This window comes from Eublepharis macularius, chromosome 2, assembly GCF_028583425.1.
Source record: "Eublepharis macularius isolate TG4126 chromosome 2, MPM_Emac_v1.0, whole genome shotgun sequence".
Taxonomy (NCBI): domain Eukaryota; kingdom Metazoa; phylum Chordata; class Lepidosauria; order Squamata; family Eublepharidae; genus Eublepharis; species Eublepharis macularius.
The window spans coordinates 127,228,169-127,249,846 of record NC_072791.1 but is presented as its reverse complement, the minus strand read 5'-3'; the positions used below and the strand labels follow the sequence as shown (position 1 = coordinate 127,249,846).

Here is a 21,678-nt window from a genome sequence, read left to right as displayed (position 1 = left end):
GGAAAGCCCTCCCAGGTGCAACTGCCTTACAGGCAAAGTTTAAATGGCCAACTAATTGCTGCAACTCAAGGAGAGATACCCTGTCTCTACTCAAGCAGTCTTCTAACCTGGCCCTAAAGTCTACCACCTTCTCTAATGGCAACCTTAAGGTCTGTTGTACTGTGTCAACTTCAATTCCTAAAAACGTTAGGACTACAGATGGCCCCACCATTTTCTCATGAGCTAACAGAACCCCTAGTTCCTCAGAAAGCTCCATGAACCCTGCCAATAATCTGGCACACTGCTCCATGCCAGCTGGCCCAGACATCATAGAGTCATCTAAATAATGGACGGTGTCCAGGCACGCACATTGGCGACGCAACTCCCATTCCAAAAAGGAACTGAAGCGCTCAAAAGCCGAGCAAGATATGGAACACCCCATTGGAAGGGCCCTGTCCATGTAAAACTTGCCCTCAAATGCAATCCCTAGGAGCTCAAAGTCTTCTGGGTGAACCGGGAGCAGGCGAAAGGCAGACTTAATATCGCACTTTGCCATCTCGGCTCCCACCCCACACCGGCGCAAAACCTTGACCGCTTGGTCAAAGGAAGTGTAATGCACCGTGCAGAGTTCATCAGGAATGCCATCATTCACCAATCCACCTTTGGGGAAAGACAAGTGGTGAATGAGGCGAAACTCTCCAGGTGCCTTTTTTGGCACCACCCCCAAAGGGGAGACCCTCAGGGACCGGACAGGAGGGGCGTCAAAAGGCCCTAAAACCCTGCCCTCAGCACATTCCTTTAACATTTTACGGCAGACCACCTCTTCCATGCCAGCCACTGATCTAAGGTTGGCTGCCATGAAAGGTGTCCGGGGGCCCTGAAAGGGGATCCTAAACCCAAACTTAAAACCTGAAAGTAAATAGCGTCCCTGCACCTTGGGTACACCTGAAGCAACTGTTCAAGTACCCTCAGCTTTACCGGACTGGGCCCCTTTTCCAGACCCTTGCTGGCCACCTCCGCCCCCGAAGTGTTTTCCATCCTGCTTTGCTTTGAGGCAGGCTGAATATGTGTGGGTTCCAGCACATGCAGGACACTCATGCCTACACTTGCACGCTTTTCTATCGCAAACCCCCTTGGATGTAAAGTCCCAGCAGAGCAGCCGTAATTGAACCTGCTGCCCTGCAGAGGTGCGGGAACCAGAACCCAGAGAGGGCCAAATTATCATATGACCACTGTTGGTCCTATCCCCGAGGTTGGACTTGGCAGGGGCCATGACCTGCACCCACAACTGTGTTAGAATTTGATCCCAGGGGAGGCTGGGATTCAAGGCAGCTCACTTGCGGAACTCCTCATCGTACCTAAGCCAAGCTACCCCCTCAAAGTCTGTGCATCCCCTGTAAATAATATTCATGTATTGGAAAAGGGGGAGAGCCCTGCCTGGCTGCGCCCTAGCCAATACCCTTGCATAAACCAGGAACCCAGGCAACCAATGCACCCAGGTCCTGTCAATCCACCTGCGGCGGTTCTTCTTATCCCTATCGTCAAGATCATCTTTATCCTTCTTCTCCAGTTCCCTGAAGAGAAGAGGAAAGACAGCCACGTACTCGCCCCTTATGATTTTTTCCCAGGTGGCCTGAGTCAGGTGATCTCCCAAAGGCAACGCCATGTCCCCAGGGGGCAAAGCACTGTACGGAACTGTGCCATATGCAGAGCAACCCAAAGGTGTGGATCTCAGCTGAGAACCACACCCATATGGCCATCCCAAAGTGGAAAGCAGAGGAACCTGGCTGCCCCCACTGGCAGCACCCCCAAATGCAGGAAAAAACTGCACCTGCTGCTGGCCAACTAGCCCAGATGCATAACCAGGCCATGCCAGCAGTCCTGCCGAAGGCCAGCCCTGTGTGGGTGAAGAATATGAAGGCCAGCCCTGCATGAGAGAGGAATATGAAGGAGGCCGAGCTGCAACACCTGAGGCTTCCTGCTGACCCAAAAGGCACCATAGCCAAGTGCCAGCCTGCTGAGGCATAGATAACTTACCCTCATTGTCAGGCATTTCCACTGCTATGGCCACCTGACCACCATCAGCTGTTCCCTCCGACTCGACCTCCACCACACCCTCAGGTAATGAGGTTGAAGGTTCTGTGCCTCCACTGCCATCTCCAGCCACATCCCTAGATGAGCCCTTGAGAGCAGAAAGATGAGACAGGAATTCACTTTAAAATTCAGCTCTAGATACCTTTTTTGAAGCCCACCGTGGCCACACCGGTGCCGCCACCGGTGCTGACCTCCATTCCTTCTCTAATGCAGCGATCCGCTCCAGAAGCTCCCGCCTGGTGGGCCCACTGTCATCCTCATCTGAAGAGGAAATGGCTGGCGGGGGCTTTCTAGGCGCAGACCATTTAACTGGCTGCTTACCCTTGGATGGGCCACTTCCCTTTTTAGAAGGCATTATGAAACCAGGTTACTGTAGATGCTAAGCAAGCATCCCAAAAGTGGCAAGTTCACAGCCAACCCACTTAACCAGTATATTCAAATATAGTGCTGCAGTAGCCGTATCGTACCACTAGGAGGCGCTACCACAGCCCAGAAGCACACCAAAAATGGCCACCACCAAAAACAGGCTTAAAATGGCCACCAGGTGGGAACCCTGCCTAAGGAAAGGCCTGTCCACTAATACTGGCCCTTATAGATAACTCCCAAGTATATGTAAAACAAGATGGGCAGTAGTGTTATACAGTCAATGGGCCCCCCAAGGTGGCAAGACAGGCCCACAGGGAGGTAGTGAGAAAGGGGAAGGAACAATGGCTGCTGTGAAGCTGGGCCACGATCTCACCCCCACCCAGCAAACCCCAACCCACCAAAATATGTGGGAGCAATGGCTGCCACTAAAATGGGCAGGGAGACTGGCACACCACGGCCACTGGGCACGGAACAGCCGCACCGCACCTCCGGTGCAAAGAACCAGTGCCCAGGCAGCAGACGAGCCACTCGCCTAAACGGCGCTGCTGCAGCCGCTGCCCAAACACCGCCGCCGAAGACAAGCAGCCCTGGAGCAACAAGGACACCTGCGCCGCACCGCCGGTGCAAAGAACAGGCGCCCAGGCAGCGGACGAGCCAGTTGCCCCAACGGCGCTGCTGCTGCCGCTGTCCAAACACCGCAGCTGCTGTTTACAAGCAGCCCAGGAGCTCCACAAGGCTCCAAGCCGGCCAACCCAGGCGGCCACCAGTCGCTCGCGTTTGGAGGGAGAGAGGGAAAAAACGCTGCCGTGTCCTCCGAGTGCGTTTTGCAAATGAGCCCGGGGGAAAGTGGAGCCACCTTCAAAAGGCTCGTGGCTCCGCCCCCGGCCAAAGCCCTGGATGCCCAGGAAGGGAGCCTGTCTCCTTTCCTCCGGGTGGGGCTGCAACAAACGGCTCCCAGCTCAAGCAGCTACACTTCTGCTGGGATAGCTGCATTCTCCTTAATGTGAACAGGAAAGTAACTTACTTTTGATTTTGATTTGATTTCCAATTGGTCAAGAGCACGATAACTATAGGTACTAATTGTTTCTCAGTATGAATGAAAATATTCTCAAGAACAAGAGAGCAGACCCCCCCCCCCACACACGACAACCCATGTTTGCCAACATAAAACAAATGTAATTCTGTGACAAGAGTAAATGCTTTGCCATCAAAACAGCACCAGAAGCAATAGAAAATATATGCTGAAATCTAAGTGACTAAAAATTTCCTTCGTTTTGCAAAGCCATGAGCCACATGCATCAGCTCATAACTATAGGTACTAATTGTTTCTCAGTATGAATGAAAATATTCTCAAGAACAAGAGAGCAGACCCCCCCCACACACACGACAACCCATGTTTGCCAACATAAAACAAATGTAATTCTGTGACAAGAGTAAATGCTTTGCCATCAAAACAGCACCAGAAGCAATAGAAAATATATGCTGAAATCTAAGTGACTAAAAATTTCCTTCGTTTTGCAAAGCCATGAGCCACATGCATCAGCTCACCGCAGAGTCATTAGGTCTTTGTAAGCTCAGATGAAAAACATTAACAAATACCACAAAAGGCTTTAGTATGCCCCCTTTGTTCATTCACATATGGCAGTTTATAACTCCTATGCCACTTGGGCTGGGTGTTTGTTTAAGTTGCCTCCATCAGAGCAGACACAGAAGAACAAAAGACATCTTGAGCGATCCTAAGCAGGAAATGGTCTAATCTAAACATGGTTTGTGACACTATAAGTAGAATAGAAAGGGGAGGGATTGATTAGTCATTAATGTCCAATTGACTCCATATGGATGTTGCAATAATAAGGCCTTTTTCAGTGCAGTAGCAAAGTTTATTGAATTAGAGGTTTATGTTTCCTCAGAGATGACCTTAGGGAATTCCCTTTCGTTCTTCTTGTTGATGTTTCAAGAGAATGGAGTCTCTAAGAAAATGAGGGGTGGGAGACTTCAATTATACTTTTTTAGAGTAATACAACCAAGTGCTGATTTTTTTAAAAAAAACATAGTACAGCTACATTATACATTCTGTTTTTTGGATTTATTTCCCATCCTTTAGCATCTATGGAATGCAACATTTTATAACCTGCTTAAAATATTAGAATATATTCTGTAAATCAGTTGTATACTTTTCTCAGGCTTAAACTGAAGTGCTTTTCACCTAGAAATATTGGCTTTTAGAATCAGGGCTGACTAATACATTTTTGAAAGGTAGAATTAAGGGCATCTTGTTATTGAATACATGTACTGTTTGATAGCAAAACTGCAGGTAGATATATTCAATATATCCAGTACTTCTGGAGCTCTCATTCTGTTCTCATTCTAGTTTTTATTTTCATCCATTGTTAATATTGTGGGGACTGAAACATAAATGTTTCACGCCAGTTAATTAAGGGTGTAGTATTAAGAACTGCTTCACACTTAACATACTAGTTATGTTGGATGTAGCTGTGCTGTTTTTAACCAATGTTTCCTACAGGAAAAATGAAACGTGTGAAGAGAAGACATGATCATAAATACACAGGAGACCGCTTACTGGGAGCCATAGCAAATCATACTGTTTGGTGCATGTTCCAGTATTTAGAGATGCACATTTGCTCTTTGTATTTCATATTTTACTGCAGAAAACATGGACTAAAGTACTTTTCCAAAAGAATGCATTATTGTATCAGGAGATTAACTAAATATATTTTCTTGGAAATAATTGTTATTGGAATTGTACTGGTCTATATGTGAAGAAGACTGTAATAAAGAACAGAATACTGAGGTGATAGCATGGACACCGCTAGGTAAAATTGCAGATGACATAAGAAGAGACCTAGTTGGTCAGACCAGTGGTCCATGTAGTCCAGCATCCTATTTCACATGTCTAGAGGACCAAAAAGAGGGCATAGAGGCTAAGGCCTGCCCCTGGTATTGCCTCCTGGTGCTGATATTCAGAGGTTTACTGCCTCTTAATGTAGAGTTGTCTTTAGTCACCATGGCTAGTAGCTGCTGATAGACCTATCTTCCATGAATCTGTCTAATCCCCATTTCAAGCTGTCTATTTCTGTAGCAATCACTACATCTTCTGGCAGCAAATACCACATTTAATTTTTCTATTATGCCACCCCCACCCCCAGGCACAACAATACATGATGGCCCAGGGATGCTAGCCTTTTGTTTCTAATTGGGGAGATTTGAAAAAGCTTTGAGGGCTCATTCTTGACTGTGGGCACAATGTAGTGTGACCTCAGAGTTCTATAAGAGCATTATACTATTGCATGCTTTATTGTCAATCTCTTTCCTAATACTCCCCAGCAGAGTTTGCCTTTTTCATTCCTGTGACACACTGGGTTGAAATTTTAATTGAGTTATCCACTACAACCCCAATGTCTCTTTCCCTCTTGGTCTCAGCAAGTTCAGACTCCATTAGCATATACTTGAAGTTGGGCATCTTCTTTTTTTGTTCCAAAGCTACATTAACTCAAATATATTTTCTTGGAAATAATTATTGGAATTGAACTGGTCTATATGTGAAGAAGACTGTAATAAGGAATAGAATACTGAGGTGAAATTACCCACTCATCCAATTTGTGAAAATCTTCTTGGAGCTCTTCACAATTGGTCTTGGTTTTTCACTACCCTGAATAATTTGGTGTCATCTACAAACTTGGCCTCTACAATGCATATCCTTGTGGGACCCTACTGCTTATTTTCCTCAATTGAAAGAACTGTCCATTTATTCCTACTCTCCACTTGTTCAACCAATTTTTAATTTGTTAGAGGAACTGACCTCTTATCCAATGACTGCTAAGCTTACTCAGGAGTCTTTGGTTAGGTATCGTGGCAAAAGTCCAGGTAAATAATATCTACTGGGTCATTACTAGACATGGGCACGATCGGAATTACGGTCTGAAAATTGCCCCGATTTTGGCATTTGCGCCATTGGGACCGGGCTGATAGGTTCCGTCCACGGCTCTCGGTTCAGCGCTCGGGTGGGGCGCTCTGTCAGGTCTCGATTGGATCGATCAGTTTATGTTCGGGATTGCAGTCTGCAGACAGTCTGGCGCCAGCCATCTGTTCCCGAGGGAATGGAGCCCCGTGGAAACGGAGCCTGGGGAATGCCTGAGCTGTTTGCCCTCCTTCTGTCGCCCTGGAAATGCAAATGGAAGCCCAACTTTCCTTGATCAACAGGGCTTCCTTCCAACCATGGAGCAGCCAGAAAAGCGAGTGCCCGTCTCGGCCATTTGGGAGAAGAGAGGGGAGGGCGGGGGAAGGGGGTGTTCTTCTGTAGCCATGGGCACTCGAATCTCATCCCTGCAAAGCTTGAGAGGCAGCTCTTACAGCCAAACACAGCCCTCCTGCGTAGCAGACCCAGGCTTTATAAATAACCATGTGCTGCACAACAAAGTTTCACTTTCCGCTCACGGGTGGAGTGGGACAGAGGCGAGCTTTCGCTTGCCGCTTTTGGAGAGAGAAAGCGCAAGAGAGAGAGGGAGCTTTAGCTTTGGGCTTCAGCGGATAGGGAATAGGGAGCTATCTCCTCTGGTTCCAGGGCTGCCGCCTAGCTCTGGGGCCAAGCTCGGTGGGCACCTCGGCTGAGGGCTCAGGTCTGGGGGGGGGGGAGTGTTGCAGCTGGGGTTGGGCTCTATTCCTATTCTCTCTCTCTGCTTCCAGGGCTGCCGTCTAACTCTGGGGCCAAGCTCAGTGGGCACCTCCTTGCTTGAGGGCTCACACAGTATCACACACTCTAGTGCCTGGTCACTCTGGTCTGGGGGAGTGGTAGTGGTGGTGGGCTAACACTCTAGTTTATTCCCTCTCTCTTTCTCTCTCTGCTTCCAGGGCTTCCGCCTAGCTCTGGGGCCAAGCTCAGTGGGCACCTCCTTGGCTGAGGGCTCACACAGTATTACACACTCTAGTGCCTGGTCACTCTGGTCTGGGGGAGTGTTGGTGGTGGTGGGTGGGCTAAGGCTCTAGTCTCTTCCCTCTCTCTTTCTCTCTCTGCTTCCAGGGCTGCCGTCTAGCTCTGGGGCCAAGCTCAGTGGGCACCTCCTTGGCTGAGGGCTCACACAGTATTACACACTCTAGTGCCTGGTCACTCTGGTCTGAGGGAGTGTTGGTGGTGGTGGGTGGGCTAAGGCTCTAGTCTCTTCCCTCTCTCTTTCTCTCTCTGCTTCTAGGGCTGCCGTCTAGCTCTGGGGACAAGCTCAGTGGGCACCTCCTTGGCTGAGGGCTCACACAGTATTACACACTCTAGTGCCTGGTCACTCTGGTCTGGGGGAGTGTTGTTGGTGGTGGGTGGGCTAAGGCTCTAGTCTCTTCCCTCTCTCTTTCTCTCTCTGCTTCCAGGGCTGCTGTGTAGCTCAGTGGGCACCTCCTTGGCTGAGGGCTCACATTATTACATACTTTAGTAGTGTCTGCTCAGTGGTTACTCTGGTCTGGGGGAGTGGTGGTGGTGGTGGGTGGGCCAAGGCTCTAGTCTCTTCCCTCTCTCTTTCTCTCTCTGCTTCCAGGGCTGCCGCCTAGCTCTGGGGCCAAGCTCAGTGGACACCTCCTTGGCTGAGGGCTCACACTCTGTCATCTCCTCCTGCATTGTTGGCTGGCAGTATGAGGCTCCGGGAGGGAAAAAAGAGTGGTGGTGGGGGAAAGTGCAGGGATTGTTTTGGATGCGGCATGGGAAACAGTGCTGCACAGGGCTCTGGAGCAGCAGGGACTCCCGCTCCCACCAAATTACCAGTTGAGGCTGTGGAGGAGGAGGCCAAAGATCCCTTGCCGGAGGCGGAAGAGGAACTGCTAAAAATGTTTGCGGAGGAGGAGGAAGAGGGTGAGGGATCGTTGGAGGAATGGTTGGGGTTCGAGGAGACCTCCCGCATGTCCCCATCCCAGAGTACCAGTGATGCTGTCCCTTCATGCACTCCACCCACCACTCTGTCTTCCGTTGCAAGCCCCGTGGCACAGCCAGCAGCAACCCTTCATCCTCCCTCGCCTGGAACCTTACGCAGGCCACGGTTCAAGAGCAATGTTTGGAAGCACTTCTGGGCTGTTGGTAATGACCCCCGCGAGGTGCGGTGCTGTGCGCGTGGGACTATGGTGTGCAGGGGCAATGACCTGCAGCACCTGTCATCGTCGAACCTCACTCGGCAGCTGAAGAGGTACCACCCGAGCCTGTTTTCTCCCTCCCCGAACAGCGAAACTTCTTCGGGGGGGAAATGGAGGACCATCAGCGAGTCTGATTCAGGATTGATGGGAGGGTCTCCGGAATGCAGCCAGAGCAAGAAGCCATGTCCCGAGGGTGCGGTTGGTGGGAGCGGAGGGCTCAGGCAAGCCTCCCTGGGGGAAGTTGTTCCCTCGGGGTCGGGGGTGGTGCCGCTGAAAAGGTTGAGGTCAAGGGCTCAGGAGGCGGGCATTCATGCGGTGGCACAGACGATCGCCCTGCAAAGCTTCCCCCTGTCGGTCGTGGAGGGCATGGGCTTCCGATTCCTGCTCAACCACTTTGCCCCATGGTTCGAGATGTCATCATGGAGCACCGTTGGGCGTCGTGTCGTGCCCGCCTTGTACGAGGCGGTGCGAGATATGGTGCGCAGAGACCTGGCGGCGGCCGAGGGCAGAACAGTCCACTTCACGGCAGACCTGTGGAGCAGCTACCATCACGGGTACCTGGCCATCACCGCCCACTGGTGGCAACCGCAGAAACTCCGCCCCCCAGGACAAGATCTGGCCACCGGAAAAAGTCCTCCAAACTGAGCCTGGGCTACAGGGAGGTTCTCCTTCTGGCCCGGGGGATGGACGAGGTCCACATCGGCAAGAACATCGCCACCACCATCAAGGCGGCTCTGAGGGAGTGGACGTCCAGGGTGGAAGGGTTTGTCCGTGGCTACATGGTCACGGACGCGGGAGCCAACATGTTGGCAGCCCTGAGAGAGGCATCCCTCCCGGGCCTGGTGTGCATGGCTCAGAAGCTGCACCTTGTCATGTTGGACGTGCTCGGGCTGGGAAGCAAGCCGAGGGACAGCTGGGACGCGGGATCCTTGCAGACGCGCAGTCTGCTGGACAGCTGCCGGCGCATCGCTTCCCACTTCTCCCACAGCATCAACTCGTCCCGAGAGCTCTTCCACAGGCAGGGGGAGGGAGGGGACCCCGAGCACCAGCTCTTCCTGGACCTGCCCACGCGCTGGAACTCCACCTACGACATGATCTGTCATCTGGTGGAGCAAAGGCACGTGGTGCAAGGCATCCTGTCGTCTTCGGATGTGCTGAGTAGGGGAGAGGAGTTGGGCCTCAGCGCCGTGGACTGGAGAGCCCTTCACAAGATGTCCCGCATCCTCAAGCCCTTCAATGATGCCACGGAGCTCCTGTGCTCCTACCAGGCCAGCCTGGGTTAGGTCCTCCCCCTGATCCACGCCCTTGAACAGTTTCTGGACAAGGAGCTCCAGCAAGGGCAAGAGGTGCTGCTCCCCAGGGTCCGGGAATTTGTTTGCAGGATCAAGGCCTGCATCGCCGAATGCCTGCACCCTCTCCGCCATGATGCTCCCTACCAACTTGCCTCACTCTGTGATCTCCGCATCAAGGGCAACATTGCCTCGCAGGCGGGCTAGCTGCAGCAATGGAAGAAGGAGCTCTGCAGAGCAGTGCTCCATTTCCAGAGACAGAGGGCAGAAAGGAAGGAACCAGGCAGCGGCGAGGGGCAGGCGGTGGAGAAGGAGGAGGGTGAGGGCGAGGGGCAGGCAGTGGGAAGACAGCCAGGACAGGGAACAGCCACCCCGACGGACACCTTCGATCTGTGGGCCTCGGCGGTGGGCGGAGTGGTTGGCCGCAGCACAGCAGGCAGGTCCCTCCCAGTGGAGGACTCGGCGGGGGCCATGGTGTGCGAGTACCTTTTGGAGCCCACCAAGCCCCACCATGACAACCCATTGGAGTATTGGGCAAGGAAATTGGACCGCTGGCCAGACCTGTCCATCGTCGCCACCAACATTCTTTCCTGCCCTCCCACCAGCGTGCAGAGCGAGCGGGTGTTCTCCCACATGGGAGACCTCCTCCATCCCCGCTGCGCACGTCTCGACCCAGACCTGGTGGACATGTTGACGTTCATCAAGGTGAACCTCAACCTACTGGGCCACCCTCCCATCGACCTGGACCTCCCCGGGCTCGCCTCTGACTCTGAGCCACCCTACGCTTGTGGTGCTATGTGACACTGTTGCTGTTTTAGGACAGCAACAATGATACCTCGGTAGTCTTCAGGTTTCTCTTTCTTCTTCCTGTTTTGGGGTCATGTGACTGGAAAAAACGGCAATTTAAAATCTGATATAAGAATATCTCACGCAGTGTTTCCTTTGCCAATTGTCAAAGTAACCCGTTTCTGGGTATTATTTCCTAGACATACATTTGCATAAGCCTTCTGCTCAGTATTCCTTCTGCATTCATCACTGGCTGATTTCTGGTCATAGTGGCCGGCCCAGCTCGTCCACAGCGGGCTCGAGCCTGCTTCAGTTCTCGAGGGGGCTTCCATGGATGTTGTGCTGACCCTTTGTCCTCCTCTCCAAGACTAGTTCCCGTTCCGTCCTCTCTCTCTCTCTCTGGATCTGCACAGATGGCTCCAAAGTGGTCCCCCAAGCCGCAACCACTCATGTCCTTCCCTTCCTGTCCTTTCTGCGAAGGATGGTTGGTGCGGTGCTGCCCACTGATGCGGCTGCTGGCCACGAGGAGCAGCCATGCAGCTGGTGCGGGTGTGTGTACAGCAGGGAACCCCGCCCCTTCACATGGTGGCCTTGATGATCCTAACCAGCATTCCTCATGACCAGGTGCAGCTTGTGCACCAAGCAGACAATGCCCTGAAGGAGTGCATCATTCAGGGTTGTAGGGGACCTTCCCCCAGCCCCCCCGATGACACGTTGTGTGCCAATCACATCCCTTTTCCAGCCAGGCAGGAAGGTAGGTGCTGCCGGTGAACGTCACAGACTCTCGTTCTCGGTGGGAGCCTCAGCTGAGGACACACAGATGCTTGGGGACCTTCCTCCTCCCGCTGCCCCCCCTCTTGATGACATGTCATGTCCCAACAATCCTTTTGGGCGAGGCAGGAAGGTGGGTGCTGTTGGCCATGACGATGGCTCTTGGTGGGACCCCCGGCTAAGGAAAGGAGGACACTCAGGATCTGTGGGACTTCCCCCCTCCTCCCCCTCCTCATGATGACATGTAGTGGCCCTCGTATCCTCCTCATGATGACATGTCCCGTCCCATCCTTCTCTGGCGAGGCAGGAAGGTGGGTGAGGTCAGCTGCCGTTGTGTGCCGCGCAAAGAGGATCCCTTAACTGGGGACACTCAGGAAGGATCTGTGGGACTTCCCTCCTCCTCCCCCTCCTCATGACAGCACGTAGTGTCCCTCGTATCCTCCTCACGATGACATGTCCCGTCCCTGACATGCTCCTCCTGACAAGCCCCATCCCTCGAACCTTCTAAGTACCTCCTCTTATTGTTTACAAAGTCAAGGAATTACTTCCATTATAATTTGTATGCTGGCAAAACAGTCTCAAGGCATGACTGTTGTCCCTTCCATCCTTCTCTGGTGAGGCAGGAAGGTGGGTGAGGTCAGCTGCCGTCGTGTGCCGCGTAAAGAGGATCCCTTAGCTGGGGACACTCAGCATCTGTGGGACTTCATGGTCCTCCCCCTCCTCCCGATGACACATCCAGTCCCTCCCTGTATCCTCCCAATGGTGACATGCCCTGCCTCTTTCTGGCGAGGCAGGAAGGTGGGTGAGGTCAGCTGCCACCGTAAGCACGCTAAGTCGGAAGTTGGCACTTCAGGTGCGGTCCCCCGATAGCAGGGGGAATGAGGCTGCCCACCGGGCAAATGTCAACTCCCCTCCCCGTGACAGTACTGGCACACTCCCGTGGGGACAGACCCCCTCACCCCCTGAGGGGAGGCGGTGAGCCACCTCCTCCACGGGCCTGCTGGGCCCGGCGGCCGCCATCCTCCTCACCCACCATTCCTTTAGCGCTGGAAACCGCGGGGCACCCTCCCGCGTCGGCCTTCCCGATTCTGTATCGGAAACGGGACTTGATCAGTGAGGTTCGGGTACCTGGGTTCGGCGTTGCCGTGGAATCACAATCAGCTAAATCGGGATTATTTTTTGGATCGTGCCCATGTCTAGTCATTACCTATATGTTCGTTTACTTTCTCAATGAACTTCAAAAAGTTGGTGAGGCAAGACTTCCCTTTGTAGAAGCTATACTGATTTTCCCTCAGCAGATTTTGTTCCTCTATGTGCCTAATGATTGTAATTGATTACAGTTTCTACTAATTTGCCTGGAATAGATGTTAGGCTAACTGGCTTGTAATTTACTGGTTCCTCTTTGGACCCTTTTAAAAAATCAGTGTAATATTTGCTACTGTCCAATCTGCTGGTACAGTGGCTGATTTTAGTGACAAGTTACATATACTGGTAAGCAGATCAACAATGTCACTTTTGACTGGAGACATACTGGTTTTTAATTTCTAGGCCGCGAACTTCATCTCTTGTCATCTCAATTTGACTCAGTTCTTCCGACTCCCTTCCTGAAAATTGTGGCTGTGGCCTGGGTACATGCCCCACACTTTCCACAGTGAATACAGATGCAAAGAATTAATTTAGCTTCTCTGCCATCTCTCTATTTTCCTTTAATAACCCTTTTATTCCTTGGTCATCCAGAGGCCCAGCTGTTTTCCTGCTCTGGATATATTTAAGGAAATGTGTATAGTTTGTCTTTATGCTTTTAGCAACTCACTCCTCAAATTCTCTTTTTGCAAGCCTAGTTATTAACTTACACTTATTTTACTAGATGCTGTGCTCCCTTCTTTTCACCTAATTAGGGCATCCCTTCCATTTTTTAAAAGAAGCCCTTTTTTTTTGCCTTTTATGGATTCCTTGACTTGGGTTGTTAACTATGTAGGCATCCTTTCAGATTTGGCAGTACCTTTCCTAACCTAGGGAAGGCATTATATCTAGGCTCCAGTTAGTGTGGTTTTAAATACCTTCTAAGCATCCTGTAGGGATCTGGCTCTCTTGTGTTTCCTTTTCAGCTTCCTTCTAACTAGTCCCATCATTTTTGTAAAGCTTCCTCTTTTTAAGTCAAATGTTACTGTTTCTGACTTTAGGGGTAATTTTTTTAACCACCCACTCCTATAAAGCCCTACGCGGACTGGGACCTGTGTATCTGTGGGACCACCTCTCCCCGTATGTGCCCCATAGGACACTCTGATCAGGGGATAAATAACTATTGGTGGTCCCTGGCCCCAGGGGGGCCCATCTGGCCTTGACCAGAGCCAGGGCCTTTTCAGTTCTGGCTCCAACTTGGTGGAAGTCTCTGTCTACTGAGACCAGGGCCCAGCAGGACTTACTATTTTTCCGCCGGGCCTGTAAGACAGAGATGTTCTGCCAGGCATATGGTTGAGGCTAGCCTAGACCTCCACTGGCCTAAACAGAGGAGGAGAAAGGAAGACAGGATCCCTCCGTACTAGAGGCATCCACCATCCAGTTTTTAACTGGCAGTTTTAAGCGGCAGATGGCCTCCGTTTAGCTGATTGCTGCTATCTTGTACGTTTAAAAACTTATATTGTATTGCTATGCTGTTGTTGTTTTTAAACTGTTTTAAAGTGTAAGTTTTATATTAATGGTTTTTACTTGATGTAATCCACCCTGAGCCTGCCTGTGCAGGGCGGGCAGAGTAGAAGGCCAAATAAATAAATAAATAAATAAATAAATAAATAAATAAATAAATAAATAAATAAATAAATAAATAAATAAATAAATAAATAAATAAATATTTTTTTAGAAGAGGAATGATGACCTTAATAGCATTGTGGTTACTGCTTCTAATTGTTGCAACAACATCTACATCTCTACATCAGATCCTGAATCCAGCTCAGAACTAAGTACAAGATCACTACCCTTTTGATTGGCTCTGTGACCAGCTGTTCCAGTGAACAGTTATTTATGATGTCTAGGAATCTCATTTCAACAGCATGACTTGAGCACATGTTTATCCAGTCAATGTGATGTAGTTGAAGTCAGCCAGTAGGGGCAGGGGAAGGGTGGGAGCAGGGAATCCCCCACTCCAGGTGGGGGAACAGCACCCCTGTTTACACAGCCAAATCTTACTACTTTTGCTGAAATTTGGAATCCTAACTAGACCCTGAATTCCGGGAGTCAGAGAGCGGAACCACAAGTGACAAAAGGCACAGGTTGGACACTTGTCAGCTTCCCTCAAGTTTTGATGGGAAATTTAGGCAGCTTTGTGGAATGTTGGACAAGTGACAGCTGAAAAGTCCATTGGACAGCAGTCAGAGAGCCAAGCTGCATGACTAGGACGCCTACATTTCCCATCAAAACTTGAGGGAAGCTGACAAGTGTCCAACCTGTGCCTTTTGTCACTTGTGGTTCCGCTCACAGTCCGCTTCTTTGATTATACTCTAAATAGTATTCTTGCAAATGGCCTGTTAGTTGTTAAAGTCATACAAGTGTTTTTATTTTGTCTCCAGCTAGTGCATTTTCTGCATACTATTTGAAAAGGAGGGTTTTTAAAAATAAAGACAACAGCTGTAGTCCTTAAGAGACACATAAAATCTGTTCGTTTTCTACTGGAACTATCTCTATTCCCTGAGTTAAAACAGAATCTTTACCTTCTTAAAGATTTCTGTTGATTTTTGTGTGTGTATTTTAAATGTTTCATGTTTTTCTTCCCTAGTACTTTATGTTTTATGAGTAGCCTGCTATTGTAGCTCAGAACAAGAATAAAGATTGTAAGACATGCTGAAATTCCATGGATAGATTTTTAAAAATCTTGTCTGTGATTCACAAGTTAAAGAACCTTAGAAATTATTTTCAGTCCAAAATTACTCTTATTATAGGTTTCAGTTTGCAAGAGGGAGAGTTTCTGAATCTGGGCCTTTTTGTTTTCAGTGCAATGTATGTAGTTTGAATGAATAATAGTTAATTTTTGATTTCTTGACCAGTTAGAAACAGAAGCATTCTTTCTAATTTATAGTATGTTCAACATAGTCCTGGAATGGTAAGACGCTTAGGAGCAGAGGCATATTACGTGACTGTTAATTATTTGCAGAAGCTAATTTAACACAAATTCTTTTGCAGCAACCCTTAGGCTGAGGCAGAAATATTCACTTGGAGATGAAGTAGAGAAATTCAAGGCTTTACTAGCTTCATTTCCAAAACTTTCAAGTGCAGGCTTGCTGAAGGCAGATGGAGATAGAAGCTTCAGAATTTTGTTGGATTGTTTGTAATTTATGATTACAATTTAAGAATTGTTTCTTAACAAAAGAATACTGAAATAAAGGTGTTTTTTTTTAAAGAAGTCATATCTTTTGCTTTAATTAATGTCCCTCAGGATATAGATTATGTTCTCAAAATACTTCTGCAATTATGATTGCATCACAAGACCAGAAATATATTGGTCATTCATCTGTATCAAGTCTTCAAGATTACAGTGAGACTCAGTTGTAAACTCTGGCTAACAGAAGCAGTGACCTCAATCTATCGATTGTTTCAGCTGAAGTATTTAAGGAGGCATTTCCTAGTCATGCCAATCAGAGTGAGGGTTCTTCCAAGAAGACTTTTATGGGTCTAGCATGCCAGTTTACTATGCCTGACACTCATAAGGGAATGTGGCAATCCAAAAAGGATATTAGACAAATCAAGCATCCACCATCAGAGTGAATTAGCCATAACTAAATGGAACCTCCATGTTCAAAGATAGTAAACTTCTGAATATCAGTGCTGAGGGCAACCAAAAGGATGTCTTAGTAGCCAAGCTATGTTCTGGGTCCTCCAGGAACATCTGATTGCCACTATGAGAAACAGCATGCTGGACTAGATTGGTCTACTACCCAGGAGGGGGATTTCTCTATTTGTATAAAACATACAAGTATAGTTGTAACATGTAGAAGTCAATAAATTGTGTAGAATTATTTTTACACAATCAATAGCAAGTTTAGGATTTAACATGTTAGTGCAAAACTAGGCTTTCTTTGGGGCCTTTTACATGGCAATGATTCCATATAGTTTTCCTAATGCTGCTGCGGCTGTCAGTTCAGTACAGTGGCAGTGGGACTTCCAAATGGTGGTCTTTCCTGTCCTATTCCTCAGCAGCCACAGTCCCTCAATTCCCTTGCCACGAGGTGTTTTCATCTTTTTAAAAAACTGGCACTAGCTGGATCTCTATAATGTTGTAACATTATAATGATCTAACTACTAGGTTTTCTGAATTCCTAGCTTTAATTTTTTTTAAGTGTTTTGGCTCTTTACTGCAGAGATAAAAGGGAAAATGTGTATCTCAGCTACAAAAAGGACTAGCGGTTTACTTATTTTAAAATGTAATCTTGGATTTCATGTTAGTTACTGCCTTTTAAAAAAAACAATCCCTCAGTGATGCAGGGGAAGAATTGGCAACAGTGGAGGAATACAGCAGAGAAAATAGTGCTAAAGTAAGCGGTGGGACCTTTTGAAACACAGCATGACCTCCACACAAAAAGCAAACATGTTTTGGCTGTGGACCAGCAAGAAACATCGAGTCAATAGTGGTTTGAGAGAGCATGGAGAAACCATAGAAAGGTAATGGATAGTCAATGCTATGAGGAAGGTTGGAAATAATCCACTACATTTAGAAGCCCAAAGCAGAGCAAAAAGCCCTCATGGAAGTCACCTTTGTGAAAGACTACAATTATTGTTCTTCTGCATGGGGTAAAGAGTTTTCACACTACAACCATGTTCCACTAGAAGTAGCTGGAGCTGTTCAAGCACAAGAATCAATGATGAGTCTGATACTATAAATTATGGAAAAGCTTTCTATGTAAGAGGCCATTTTTATCTTTATCTACATGGTAAAGGTAGAGAGGTGATGATAGAATACTTTGTTCATTTCCCTGAGATTCTATTGTAATCCTTGAAGTTATTTCTGTGCTTGTTGTTAAGGTCTTATTAAAATTTCTTCACATAGTTACAGTTTGGAAGGTTAGTGGGAGATCAACTCTTTATGCTTCAGAAAAATCTCAAAATTCTTATTGTACATTTTGGAATTTAAAAAGAATTGCCAATAGGTCTGCATTTCACATGCACAAGGCAACAAAATATACTAAGGTAACAGTCCTAAGAAGATTTGAAAGAAATTGTTTATTCATTATTCCATTCTAAACCTTTGTGAACTGTCTCAAGATTCCAACTTGATCATATTGGCTCTGGAATAGGTATGAAATACATGCCCGTCTACTCAGTGTTTGTGATGGGGAGGCTGCAGTAATAGTTACAGCCAGTAAATGCAAAGTAGTTAAACTTTGGGTACCATTAAAATACTTCTGAGTGGGATATTCACAGCAGACTTGTCCTCTTTTTATCTGCATGCAATTGCGGAACTGGTGTCAGTTATAAAGTAATGGTTTTTAGGGCTTCATAAATTACCATAGTGATCCTCAAGAGAAGACAGTGTCACATGGAAATAAGTGTTTTGCTTCCAGGGTAATGTATGTCTTCATCTGGCCCAGCAGTCAGCATATTGCCATATGTTGATGGATATTGTCAGCTTGAAGCTACACTACATTTCACTGCACAATAAACATGGCTGTCAACACCATATAAAGTGAAATCAATTTATCCTGTATGGTCAGTGCATTTTAAATGAAATTAATGTACTGTGGGCACAGTGGCAAAAAGGTAGCATATTAGTTATGCACCCGCTGTTCTAAGATTTTATCCATAAAATGAATTGCCTATACAAAACAACAACAAAATTGTTGTGTGCCTTAGAGTACAGTGGTTTCTAAACAGCAATTTGGCAGTTAGGATTCTACATAATTTAAAATATAGTTTCAAGTTCTGATTTTTCACAAATCATCCCTTCGCTGTGAACTCAATACAGCTTTACCAATTTATACCAGTTTGGGTTTCAACAAGCTATGTTGCATTGTAGATGCTGCAGATTTGTCATAGAGATGTAAAATACGGTTCATTTTCCTTTCAGTCCTATCATAATTGTTGCATGTGAGAGTTACGCTTTGTTGTTTTGATGCACAGTGAGTTTAAAGTCATTCATGTCACTTTCTCATTGTGCAAATGCATCCTAGTCTTTCAAAAGTACATCAAGTATGGTTCTCAGATGTTTTAGTCAATGACTGCAAAGTGCAGCTGTCTCACAAAACGTTTATTACCACGTTTATTTATTAAAATACACATATATGACATTTTTAGTTAAATTGACTTTTGAGGTGGCTACATGTATCTCTCAGATATGTTAATCTGCATATTAACCTTGAGTTAATTGGTCAGACAGTTTAACTGGGAAACATCTCAACAGAGTTCTCATTGAAAGAAATGTGAATTAAGAATGCTAATCACCTAGTATCAGATAATTTCACACTATAGTTTTATTTGTTCAAATATCTTTGCTACCATCCAGACCTTTCAGTTAATTTACCAGTTTGGATGAAAATTGAAATACTCATGGAAGAATAAGAGAAGTATGAACAATGGGGCATCATTATAAGATGTATATTAAAATACTTACTTTTACCTTGCTTTCAGTAACATTCAGTGTTTTTTAAAAAAACATTTTGGAATGGACAGTCATGCGTCATTTTCCCCCCAATTTAGCAGTTATACCTAGAACATATATATTTTAACAAAGATAGTAACAGTTCTGATCTTAGAATTTCCTAGGTTTTATTTTCTTCTTACAGGTTTCAAATAAAGTAACATAAATGATAAATTGGAATAACCGGATTTATAATTCTTTGTCTCATAGATCTGGAAGCATAAGGGAGAACTTAATAATTGTCCCAGAGTCCACATAATGTAATAATGTTTGCATCCATCTTGTTTCTTCCTGCCCTGATATTACAGGAAGTAAAGCAATGAATGGCTCTGCAGCTAAACTACAGCAGTATTATTGTTGGCCAACAGGAGGCACCACTGTGGCTGAAGCTCGAGTCTACAGGGATGCCCGGGGCCGAAGTAGCAGTGAGCCACATATCAAACGACCAATGAATGCTTTCATGGTTTGGGCAAAGGATGAACGTAGAAAAATTCTCCAAGCTTTTCCTGACATGCACAACTCCAATATTAGCAAAATCCTTGGTAAGTACTAAACAATAAATAATTGCACAATCAGAAGCAGTGATCACTTTGAGATTTTTGAGGGTTTAGAGGACATTATATTTTGGATTTCTGACTCAAAGAGAGTGCATGGTATCCAGAAAACCTCAGACATAGAAATTCCTGTAGTGGGATATAAAATGGCAAATGTCCTAGAATAATCTTGAAAGTAAGCAAGTTGAATATTTGCCTTTCCATAGCACACTATGAAAATGTGTTGCACTCATGATCATATGAATCACAGCATGAATTTAAAACTAAGCTACACATAGATAGTTTATTGCAAACAACAGCTTTATTAAAATTTATGCAGATAAAAACTGAATTTTCCATTGGATTTACTATCTGAGGGAAAATAGCAGCTGTTTCTACAAGTATATTAATTTCTGCTAGTGTTGCAAGACCTTCTTGAAATCACAATAAATTAATAGCATGATATCTCTGTAAGCAAATATTGACCAATAATTTATTATCCTTGCGTAAAAAAGTTTACTTGATAAAAATGTCCATCTTTGTGTCAGTGGTTGGAATACTGAAACCTAGCATCTAAATGATCATTAAGTATTCAGAATAATACTCATTGTTAAAAGATATTTAAAAGAAAACTTCTTAAGTAAAAAGTTTAAACATTAATTAATTGTTTAGAAAAGAAAAAGATAACCAGCAATCAAATCTCTGCTCTAATAAGCCACCTGAGTTTTTAGAGAACTTGAGTTGGATTCCTCTCAGGAGAATGAATAACATACATGAGAATTAGTGTTGAAATGTTTAAAGTGATATTTACTCTTGAGTTATTTGAAGTGAAAGGTGGATTTTAAAATTAATTTATAATAATAATAATAATAATAATAATAATAAAGTATTGGCTGTCATTAACTTATTGTGATATTTAGAATGTATTTTAACAAAGCTGCTATTACTCTTACAGTAAGAGTTTTACCTGGCTATAACTTTTCTCTTGCAGAAGCAGAGTTTTTTAAAAAGAAATAAATGTAACACTGTTCTTAAACTTGCAATATTTTACATAAGAGTTCTCTTATTTGTCTACCATTTTAGTAAGTTCTATGAATAGCCTTTCAGTTTTGTATAAAACCTTCACTGTTCCAGTTTTGGCAGCTATTGAGAATCTATATTATTTGTGTGCATTCTTTGAAAGGAAAGGAGTATAGTAACAGTATTCATTGAAATGTAAACTTTCTGTACAAATATTTCAGAAGTGTCAGAAATCTTATGTTTGCTAAACAGGGAGTACAGCCCGGCAGGAACAGCACCACTTAAAAAAAAAGAGAGAGTTAACTTACATATAATATCTGTGCACATTTTCTAGGACAATAACAAAAAGAAAAAGAATCCATAATATTAGAAGTGACAAGAGAGCATTGCTGACTCAGGATAATATTTATGTAACTTTTCCATTTGTTGATGTGTAAGGGCTCATGGTAAAAGAATAGCTTCCACTAATGTTTACCACAGCTGTAATCATTTTATCCAGCTGAAAGCTATTTTTTAAATTAAAAAAACTTTTCTTCTTCACTGTTTAAATGTCTCTTCATAAACAAGACAACAGACTTAAATGCTTTTCCTTCTTCTGTGTAAACTGTTATATTTTTATTAGTGTAGTTTGTGATTAATGTTTATAGTAATTAAAGTATTGCAGAACAGTGCAAATGTACTTTCCGCTTTATATCAAATACAACCTAAAGTGTAGCTCAGTGTACTTGCTGCATCTTGCTGAATGATTATAATGTGTAATAGGATTTACGAGGGTCAGGGAGCCAATGATAAATCATAGGTACAGCAAAGACCATTTAAATTAAAGACACTCAACTAGTCATCTCTAACTTTCTGAAAAAACAAGGTTTTGCTAAGTGTCAAGTTATAATAAATTTAGAAGCCAGATTCATATGGGCAAAATACGCATGCATGAGCAACATGAAAAACCTTTGAAGAGCAATGGAATGAGTACTACACAAATGTACCTCTAGCATTGTAGTTGAGATTCAAAGAACTAATCTCACAGCGCAATTCTATGCCAAGTTACTTCATTCTAAGCCATTTGACTTCATGGAACAGACTGAGTAAC

The 21,678-nt window shown here is 45.7% G+C and overlaps 1 protein-coding gene across 1 annotated transcript in view; it reads left to right on the top strand.

Moving 5' to 3' along the window:
- Positions 1-21,678, top strand: part of SOX6 (SRY-box transcription factor 6) — a 572,111-nt gene that overhangs the window by 530,972 nt on the left and 19,461 nt on the right. The window contains exon 13 of the mRNA XM_054970704.1: positions 19,404-19,577. Within this exon, the coding sequence (XP_054826679.1) occupies positions 19,404-19,577 (174 nt within the window). The remainder of the gene's footprint in view (positions 1-19,403; positions 19,578-21,678) is intronic.